Source organism: Pan paniscus, chromosome 6 (assembly GCF_029289425.2).
Source record: "Pan paniscus chromosome 6, NHGRI_mPanPan1-v2.0_pri, whole genome shotgun sequence".
NCBI classification, from domain to species: domain Eukaryota; kingdom Metazoa; phylum Chordata; class Mammalia; order Primates; family Hominidae; genus Pan; species Pan paniscus.
In genome coordinates, this window is record NC_073255.2 from 77,619,977 (window position 1) to 77,630,445 (window position 10,469).

A 10,469-nucleotide genomic window follows, 5' to 3' on the forward strand; every position below is an offset into this window, starting at 1 on the left:
CAGGGAAACCAGCACTGTACAGACCCGAACAATGAAGATGGCACATTTTGTTCAGGGAATGGTGAATTAAGTGTGGCAGGAATGCTTTGGAGAGACGGTCATTTGCTTGTATGGAATTTTGCCCAAGAGACCTCATTACAGTTTCTAATTTTTTGATGTTATCATGCATCACTGCCCTTGTCAAATAGTATGATGGTCACGATAACATCAAGCATATTATTTCATTGATTCTCACAAAAACAGGTGGGGGCCACAGTTATCCCCATTATATGCACAAAATGATGAAGACTTGGGGTTAATGAGCAATTTGCCCAACCTCACCTGGGTATTAAGACTGAGTCACATGTTAGGTCTGGTCTGACTTTAATGCTTGCCTTGTTCATGAGCACCATACATTGCCTTTCCTATGCAGTTAAGCAGGTAGACAGGTGAGAGAAGAACTCATGTTTCTCTCTACTCACACACTACTGACCAAATATGTGTGTGGAGTTTCTACACCAATTCTCCAACTGTCTGGATACCAACTGCGTATCCCACAATTCCATTCTGACAATACCTGGAGTTAGTGCAGACCCCACAGATTAGGGGCTCAGTCCCACAAGACCACCCTCACTTCAGATGCCAATTGGAAGTCCTAGGTTGTCACTTGTATTTTGACCAACCAGTTAGAAATCAGGGTTTCCCATGACCCTCTTCTTGAGTTTAATTATTTACTAGAACAACTCACAGAACTTAGAAAAACAGGTTTTTTTCTTTTCTTTTAAGAGACAGGGCCTCACTCTGTTGTCCAGGCTGGTATGCAGTGGTGCAGTCATAGCTCATTGAAGCCTCAGCCTCCAGGGCTCGAGTGATTCTCCTGCTTCAGCCTCTCAAGTAGCTGGAATTACAGGGTTCCCACCACCACATCTGGCTAATTTCTTTTAATTTTTGTATAGATGGGGTCTTCTTATGTTGCCCAGGATGGTCTCAAATTCCTAGGCTCAAGTGATTCCGCCCACCTCTGCCTCCCAAAGTGCTGGGATTACAGGCATGAGCCACCGCATCTGGCCAGCTTATTTTCTATTACTGGCTCAATGTAAAGGCTCCATCTCAGGAACAGCCAATGAAAGAGATGCACAGGACGAGGTAAGTGGGGAGGGGCACAGAGCTTCCATGCCCTCTGTTGGGCACGCTACCCTCCCAGCACCTCCTTGTGTTCAGCAACACGAGGGTTCTCCAAACCCTGTTATTTGGGTTTTTATGGAGGCATGATTGATTGGCCATTGGTAGTTAAGTCAATCTCCAGTACCTTTTGCCTCCTGGAGTTCAGCAGGTGAGGCTGAAAGTTCCAAGCCTCAAAAAATGTGGTTGGGGCCGGGCGCGGTGGCTCATGCCTGTAATCCTAGCACTTTGGGAGGCCGAGGCATGTGGATCACTTGAGGTCAGGAGTTTGAGACCAGCCTGACCAACATGGTGAAACCCCGTCTCTACTAAAAATAACAAAAATTAGCTGGGCATTGTGGTGCATCCCTATAATTCCAGCTACTCAGGAGGCGGAGGCAGGAGAATTGCTTGAACATGGGAGGCGGAGGTTGCAGTGAGCTGAGATTGTGCTATTGCACTCCAGCTTGGGCTACAAGAGCCAAACTCCATTTAAAAAAAAATGTGGTTGGTTCCTCTGGCAGCCAGCCTTCCTCCTGAAGCAGTCTAGGAGCTTGCAGCCACCCTGTCAGCTCAACAGCATCCCACTTGCATTCTTACCATGCTACAGATCTGAAAGACCTTAGAGGCCCTTGTGTCAGGAACCTGGGACTAAGACTAAATATTAAAACAGAAAGTGCTCGTATTACCTTTGTCACTAAGGACTTCATAAGAGCTTTAGAAGCTCTATGCCAGGAACCAGGGGCAGAGACCAAATGTGTATTTCTTTTCTTATATTTGAGACAGAGTCTCACTCTGCCACCAAGGCTGGAGTGCCATGATGTGATCATAGCTCACTGCGGCCTTGACCTCCTAGGCTAAAGTGATCCTCCCACCTTAGCCTCTCCAGTAGCTGGAACTACAGGCTTGCATCACCATATCCAGCTGATTTTAATTTTAATTTTGTAAAGGCAGGGTCTTCCTGTGTTCCCCAGGCTGATCTCTAACTCTTGGCCTCAAGCAATCTTTCGTCTTTGGCCTCCCAAAGTGTTGGGATTACAGATGGGAGCCCCCATGCCCACCAATCACAAGGATCTTTATAAGAGAAACAAGGAGGTAAGAGAGTCAGAATTAGAGAAGGAGATGTGGTGAAGGAAGAAGAGGTCAGAGAGGGAGATTTGAAGATGCTGCACTTCTGGCCTCGAATATGGAGTCAGGGGCCATCTTCAAGGTGAGTCAAGGAATGGGTGGCTTCTAGAAGCTGGAAAAGGCAAAGGAGCTCATTCTCTCTAGAGTTTCCAGAAGGAATGCAGCCCCTCTGACACCTTGACTTTAGCCTTAATAGACCTAGTTAGGCTTCTGGCCCCTAGAACTGTAAGGTGGTAGATTTATGGTGTTTCAAGCCACTAAATGTAGGGTAGTTTGTTGTAGCAGCAAGTAAAAAATGAACATGAAGCCAGGGCTTCATGTTAACAGTTGCTCATGCCTGTAATCCCAGGACTTTAGGAGGCTGAGGTAGGAGGATTGCTTGAGCCCAGGAGCTTAAGGCCAGCCTGGGCAACATAATGAGACCTCATGTCTAAAAGAATTTTTTTAAAAAGGCCGGGCGCGGTGGCTCACATTTGTAATCCCAGCACTTTGGGAGGCGGAGGCAGGTGGATCATGAGGTCAGAAGTTCAAGACCAGCCTGGTCAAGATGGTGAAACCCCATCTCTACTAAAAATACAAAAATTAGCCAGGTGTGGTGGTGGGTGTAATCCCAGCTACTCGGGAGGGTGAGGCAGAGAATCACTTGAACCTGAAAGGCAGACATTGCAGTGAGCTGAGATCATGCTGTTGCACTTCAGCCTGGGCGACCGAGACTCTGTCTCAAAAAAAAAAAAAATTAGCCAGGTGTTGTGGCATGCAGCTGTAGTCTCAGTTCCTAGGGAAGCTGAGGTGGGAGAATTGTTTAAGCCTGGGAGGTTGAAGTTGCTGTGAGCTATGATTGCACCACTGTACTCCAACCTGGACAATAGAGCAAGACCTTGTTTCAAAAAGAAAGAAAGAAATGAGCATGATGGGAATGGGGACAGCTGGCAATGTTAAGTAGAGTGGTCAGGGTTGGCCTCATAAGTGAATATTGAGCAAAAGTTTGAAGCAGGTGATGGAGCTGGCCAAAGTGCTGAGGGAAAAGCATTGTAGGCTGAGTCAACAGGATAAAGGCATTAGGAGGAAATTCCCTGGTGTGTCTGAGGCTCTGGAAGGAGGCCAGTGGAGCAAAGAGATAGAGGGAGCGAAGTCGGTGAGGAGGCCAGGGAGTTGCTGGGCTGGGATCGGTACAGATCATGTAAGCCCTGGGACACTGTTGCTGGGGCTTTGGCTTTTACTCTGACTAAAATTGGAACCACCGAGGGCTTCTGAGCCGAGAGGCGATATGATCTGTCTCCTGATTTAAAAGCACACCCTGGCTGCCAAGTTGAGAAGACTATGGGAAGATTTGGGTAGAAGCATGGGGGCCAAGCTGTGGCAACATCCCGGTGGGAGAGGATAGTGATCCTGACCGGGTGCACGGTGGTGGTGAGAGATGGTCAGAGCCTGGATAGATATTGAAGTCAGTCAGTAGGATTTCCTGACATTACCCAAAGCTGTGAGAGAAGGCAGGGGTCAAGGTTGAGTTTGATTCTAATTGAATGATTAAGTAATTTTAAAAAACACTACTGCCTTTCCCAATCCTACCAAGTAAAGGATGCTAGATAAAAGAAATCTCAAGTCAGGCCAGGTGCAGTGGCTCACACCTATAGTTCCAACAGTTTGAGAGGCAGAGATGGGAGTATGTTTTAAGGCCATGAGTTTGAGAGCAGCCTGGGCAACATAGCAAGACCGCTCTACAAAAATAAAAGAAATAAATTTAATAAAATAAATATAGCCAGGCATGATGGTGTGTATCTGTGGCCCCAGTTACTCAGGAGGCTGAGATGGGCAGATCTCTTGATTCTAGGAGTTTGAGGCCAGCTTGGGCAACATATCAAGACTTCTCTCTATACAAAAATTGAAAAAAAAAAAAAGCCTGACATAGTGGTACTTGCCTGTATTCCCAGGTATTGGGGCGGCTGAGGCAGGAGCATCTCTTCAGCCCAGTTGGTCAAGGCTGCAGTGAGCTATGATTATACCACTGCAGTCCATCCTGGGTGACAGAGTGGGACCCTGTCTCGAAATACAAATACAAATGAAATGAATTCTCAAGTCAGACCAGTCCCTTCTAGGCTATGTAGGCCTTGCAACCACATAGCTGCGTGATCGGGTTTGTGTGGCTGTGGATGAAGAGACCCCTGCCAATTGTTATTGGCTATATAATCAGTTTATTTTTCAATATAGTAATCAAATATATTTCATTATATTTGATGGTCTCAAATATGTGTGGGTTTTGGAATTCCCCTTGGAACAGGTTGTAACATCTTATTGGCTCCATCATTCCATAATTTTTTTAATCTGATCAGTTTTTAATAAGGTCAGAATTGATATTAGACTACCTAATCAGTTTTTAATGAGAAAATGTATTGTTTGCACTTTATCCAAGATTGGTGTCATATTGGCTAAATCTAATCAATACTTGAACAAATGCAAAATTAGAGCTTCTTTATCATGAAACACTATGTCATTCTTTAAGAAGATGCCATTTTTTTTTTTTTTAAGATAGAGTCTTGCTCTTGTCGCCCAGGCTGGAGTGCAGTGGTGCGATTTTGGCTCACTGCAACCCTTGCCTTCTGGGTTCAAGCAGTTCTCCTGCCTCAGCCTCCCGAGTAGCTGGGATTACAGGTGCCCGCCACCCAGATGATTTTTTTATTTTTAGTAGAGATGGGGTTTCACCATGTTGGCCAGGCTCATCTCGAACTCCTGAACTCAAGTGATCTGCCTGCCTCAGCCTCCCAAAGTGCAGGGATTACAGACATGAGCCACCACTCCGGGCCTCCATTTCTTTTTTGTAGTCTTTAATAAACAAGACTTGCTATTTAGGCACTTAGGAATTTTTCACTAGAAGGCATGTAAAGAAAGACCACGGGCCTTTGTAATGAGTTTAGCATTCATTCTTTGACTACATGACTGTCCCCAGAGCTATAACTTTACTAATTAATTTTTTAGAAGCCACTTAGCTAGCAACTGAGCCTAATCAGCCACTCACCCTCGTTATTCAGTGCTCTTTTATTCTTGTCTATTTCTCCTCCAACTTGGCTACACTCACAAAGTGGTAAAAACTTGCATTTGTTTTCTTTCCTTTTCAGAGACAGGGTCTTGCTCTGTTGCTCAGGCTGCAGTACAGTGACACGATCATGGTTCACTGAGCCTCAAACTCCTGAGCTCAAGCAGTTCTCCCACTTCAGTCTCCCAAGTAGCTGGGACTACAGACGTGTGCCACCATGTCCAGCTAACTTTTTCATTTTTTATCATAGAGACAGGATCTTACCAGGTTGCTCAGACTGGGCTCAAAACTCCTGACTTCAAGTGATCCTCCTGCCTCAGCCTCCCAAAGTGCTGGGATTACAGGCAGGCATGACCACCTGTGCCCAGCCCCCCATTATTATTATTTTAAATAATAGCTTTATTAAAATATGATTCACATACCATTCACTTTATTTATTGAAATCTGCGATTCAGTAGGTTTTAGAATATTCACAGAGTTGTGCATCAATCACCACAGTCACTTTTAGAACCTTTCATTACCCTGTAGAGAAATCCATATCCATACCCCTTAGCCACTACCTCCTACTCCCCCAACCTGCCTTGGCCCCCAGCCTTAGGCAGCCATTGATTGATTTTTCGTCACTATATATTTGCCTAATCTGGACAAATAGAATTGTACAATATGTGATCTTTTGTGGCTTTTTTTCCCTCTTAGCACAGTGTTTTCAAAGTTCCTTTATGTCATAGTGTGTATCAATATTTCATTCCTTCTATGGCAATATTCCGTGGCAGAGACACACTGTGTTTTGTTTATCTGTTCAACAGTTGGTGGACATTTGGGTTGTTTCCATGTATTGGTCATTATAAATAATGCTGCTATGAAGACTGTTGTACAAGTTTTTGTGTGGACATATATTTTTATTTCTCTGGGATATATGCCTAGGAGTGAAATTGTTGCATTATATCATGACTGTACATTTAGCCTTTTGAGAAACTGCCACACTGTTTTCTAAAGTGGCTACACCAGTTGGGTGCAATGGCTCACACCTATAATCCCAGCTACTCAGGAGGCTTAGTTGGGAGGAATTGAGCCCATGAATTCAAGACCAGCCTGGGCAAGATAGTGAAACCCTGTCTTGATTTAAAAAAAAAAATCCAATTAAAATGACAAGAACAGAACTACCCAAAGTGGTTACACGATTTAATGTTCCCATCAGTAATGTATGTGAGTTCCAACTCCTCCACATCTTCACTGACATTTTTTTTTTCTAGATAGGGGCTTGCTCTGTCTCTCAGGCTGCAGCACAGTGATGCCATCACAGTTCATTGCAGCCTTGACCTCCCAGGCACAAGTGATTCTCTCATCTCAGCCTCCTGAGTAGCTGAAAATTACAGGTGTATGCCACCATGCTTGGCTAATTTTTATAGATGGGATTTTGCCATGTTGCCCAGGCTGGTCTCATACTCCTGGCCTCAAGTGATCTGCCCACTTCAGCCTCCCAAATTTCTGGAATTACAGGCTGAGCCACCATGCCCGGCCTTCACCAACATTTGTCAATATGTTTTTTTTTTTCTTTATACCTTAAAGCAGTATAAGAACGAGTGTCTTCAATTATAGGAAACAATATAATCCCAGGGCATTGGGAAGCTAAGACAGGAAGATGTGTTGATGCCAGGAGTTTTTTTGTTTTTTGTTTTGTTGTGTTTTGTTTTGTTTTTAAGATAGAGTCTCACTCTGTTGCCCAGGGTGGAGTGCAGTGGTGCGATCTTGGCCCACTGCAACCTCTGCCTCAGCCTCCTGAGTAGCTTAGACTACAGGTACATGCCACTACTGCCCGGCTTATTTTTATATTTTTAGTAGAGTCAGAGTTTCACCGTGTTGGCCAGGCTGGTCTTGAACTCCTGACTTCAGGTGATTTGCCTGCCTCAGCCTCCCAAAGTGCTGGGATAACAAGCATGAGCCACCATGCCCAGCCTGATGCCAGGAGTTTTAGACCAGCCTGGGCAACCTAGCAAGACCTTGTCTCTACAGAATATTTAAAAATTAGCCAAATATGGGGGTACCTGCCTATAGTCTCTCTCCCTCTCTCTCTCTTTTTTTTTTTTTTTTTTTTTTTTTACTTTTTGAGACATGGTCTGGCTCTGTCACCCAGGCTGAAGTGCAGTGGTGTGATCATGGCTCACTGCAGCCTGAAACTCCTGGGATCAAGTGATCCATCCTTCTACCTCATCCTACCAAGTAGTAGGGACCACAGGTGTATGCTATCCAGGTCTTGCTATGTTGCCCAGGCTGGTATTGAGCTCCTGGCCTCAAGCAGTCCTCTCACTTTGGCCCCCCACAGTGCAAGGATTACAGGTATGAGCCACCATGCCTGGCCCCTACCCTGCCTATTGAGAACCAAAAGAAGGATCCAAATTCTCCTTAGCTCAACTCCAGCCATTTCCTAATTGTTTCATCAGCAAGGTGCTGGTTATTGGGTGTCCAGGCCTCCCAAGTAGCACAGAAATGAGGTGAGGGAGTTTTCCTGCTGCTTCACTCTGTGAGGAGTTGGAGGATGATGTTTACTCATTTGCAGAGAGAGATGCCTTGTAGCCACCTTAGGATGGAGGGGACCCTGATTCCAATGTCCTTTTTTTCTTTAGGAACAGGACCTTGCCCTGTCACTCAGGATGGAGTTCAGTTGTCCAATCATGGCTCATTGTAGCCTCAAACTCCCAGGCTCAAGCAATCCTACCATGTCAGCCTTCCCAGTAGCTGGTAAGCACCATGACACTCAGTGAATCTTGTTTTTATTTTTTTGTAGAGATGGGGCCACAGTATGTTGCCATGGCTGACCTTGAACTCCTGCACTCAAGGGATTTTCCTGCCTTGGCCTCCCAAAGTATTGGTATTACAGGCATGAGTCATTGTGCCCACTGTCTCTGGTTCTTAACCTTCTGCCTCCCTCTTCCACTTTTAAAGAATGCTTGTAATTACATGGGCTCTCCTAGATACTCCAGGATAATCTTGTTTTAAGGTCAGCTGATGAGCAACATTAATTTTATCTGCACTCTTAATTCCCCCTTCCTATGTAATTGTGCTGTGTAACAGAGGACATGAGCAATTAGTTGGCAGGGTGGGGGGTTATTACTTTGGCCACCACAGTAACTTGTGCCAGGTACTGAGCTAAGCACTGGTGAATTAAGCATGAATAACACACACTCTGTAATCTCCATCCATTCATGGGAGGAGCACCTGACCTGCCATGCTCCTGAGAATCTGAGGAGTCAAGGAAGTCTTCCATGAGGAGGTGATGCCAAAGCGGACAAGTGACAGAGGAGCCGAAGCTAGCCAGGAAGAGAGTAGAGGTTTAAGGGGAAGCGTATTATAAGCAGAGGATATCACCCACTTCAGAGACTCCCAGAGGAGAAAGAGTGTGCATTCAGGGGGCAGGTGAGGCTCAGCTGGACTCCATAGCAGGTGAAATGGAGAGGGGCAAGCCGTGAGGCTGCCTTGCAAGGCAGGGCAGAGCGGGGGCTGTTAAGGAGTTTGGACTTAATCCCCGAGGCAAGGAGAAGTGATGTAAATGGGGGAGTAACATGATGAGATTCATGGATTAGAGACATGGCTCAGGCTTCTGTAGAGAAGTCACCAGGGGGAGCAGATGGTTCAGTGGGTGTGCAGGAGACCTCTCACTGAGTTGAGGGAGAGGTTTTTAAAACAGAAGAAGTTTGAGTAATTTAAATGATGGTGGGAAGGCGCTAAAAGTGGGGGATAGGTTAAAGATACAGGAAAGTGGGAGGAAGAACTGACAAGTGAGGTTCCAGAGAGGGAAGGAGAAGAGGAGATTCCCTTAGGGGGATTAACACTTTCTTTTCTTTTTCTTTCTAAGACAGGGTCTCACTCTGTCGCCCAGGCTGGAGTGCAGTGGCATGATCTTGGCTCACTGTAGTGTAGACTTCCCAGCCTCAAGGGATACTCCCACCACAGACTCCAAGTAGCTGGAATTACAGGTGTGCACCACCACCATGCCTGGCTAATATTTTTCTTTTTTTTGGTAGACATATAGTCTCACTATGTTGCGCTGACAGGTCTCCAACTCCTGGCCTCAAGTGATCCTCCTGCCTAGGCTTCCCAAATTGCTGGGATTACAGGCATGAGCCACAGTGCCTGGCCTCTGCTAGTTCTGTATTCTCTAGAGTTGTCTTTATTTGTGCTAGTGTGTCCCTTGTTATGCTGATCCTCTGCTAAAATTAATACTTTTTTTTTTTGAGATGGAGTTTCACTCTTGTTTCCCAGGCTGGATTGCCCAGGCTGGAGTGCAGTGGCGCTATCTTGGCTCACTGCAATCTCCGCCTGCCGGGTTCAAGCGATTCTCCTGCCTCAGCCTCCCGAGTAGCTCGGATTACAGGCATGTGCCACCATGCCAAGCTAATTTTGTATTTTTAGTAGAGATGGGGTTTCTCCATGTTGGTCAGGCTGGTCTTGAACTTCTGACCTCAGGTGATCCGCCTGCCTTGGCCTCCCAAAGTGCTGGGATTACAGGCATGAGCCATGGTGCCTGGCCAAAATTAATACTTTCTATATTAAATTTACATATATATATATATATATATATATATATATATATATATTTATTTTCTTTTTGATACCAGGTCTCACGCTGTCACTCAGGCTGGAGTACAGTGGCACAACCTCTGCTCACTGCAGCCTCCACCTGCCAGGCTCAAGCAATTCTCCTGACTTAGCCTCCCGAGTAGCTGGGATTACCGGTAAGTGCCACCACACCGAGCTAATTTTTGTGTTTTTTGTAGAGATGGGGTTTCGCCATGTTTCCCAGACTGGTCTCAAACTCCTGAGCTCAAAGCAATTCACCCACCTTGGCCTCCCAAAGTGCTGGGATTAGAGGTGTGAGCCACCTTGCTCATTCTAGTTTAAACTTTTGAGTGGTTTCTGTCTCCTGATTGGACTCCTACAAATACAGAATTGATGGTAGGAAGGGTACCAGGAGATAGACCCACACAGATGGGATTTGGGAATAAGTTTGGTTATCCAAGGAGCAGTGCTGAGCTCCTTGCCAGTGGGATATGGGATGCTGGTGATTTCCAGGAAGTGACCTCACAATGACTCAAGCTACCACTTACTGTTGATTGTGATGAAACACCAGGTGAAGGCTGGGTGCAGCGGCTCACCCCTGTAATCCCAGCAC

General features: G+C 45.7%; 1 protein-coding gene across 1 annotated transcript; it reads left to right on the forward strand.

Moving 5' to 3' along the window:
• Positions 1-959: 959 nt before the first annotated feature.
• On the forward strand, positions 960-10,139 carry LOC134730792 (putative uncharacterized protein encoded by LINC00269; the record flags this gene model as incomplete). Its single annotated transcript, XM_063606261.1, has 4 exons — positions 960-1,125; positions 7,924-8,042; positions 8,452-8,456; positions 9,916-10,139. Coding segments are annotated over exons 1-4 (444 nt in total), but the record flags the coding sequence as incomplete, so codon positions are not given.
• Positions 10,140-10,469: the final 330 nt, after the last annotated feature.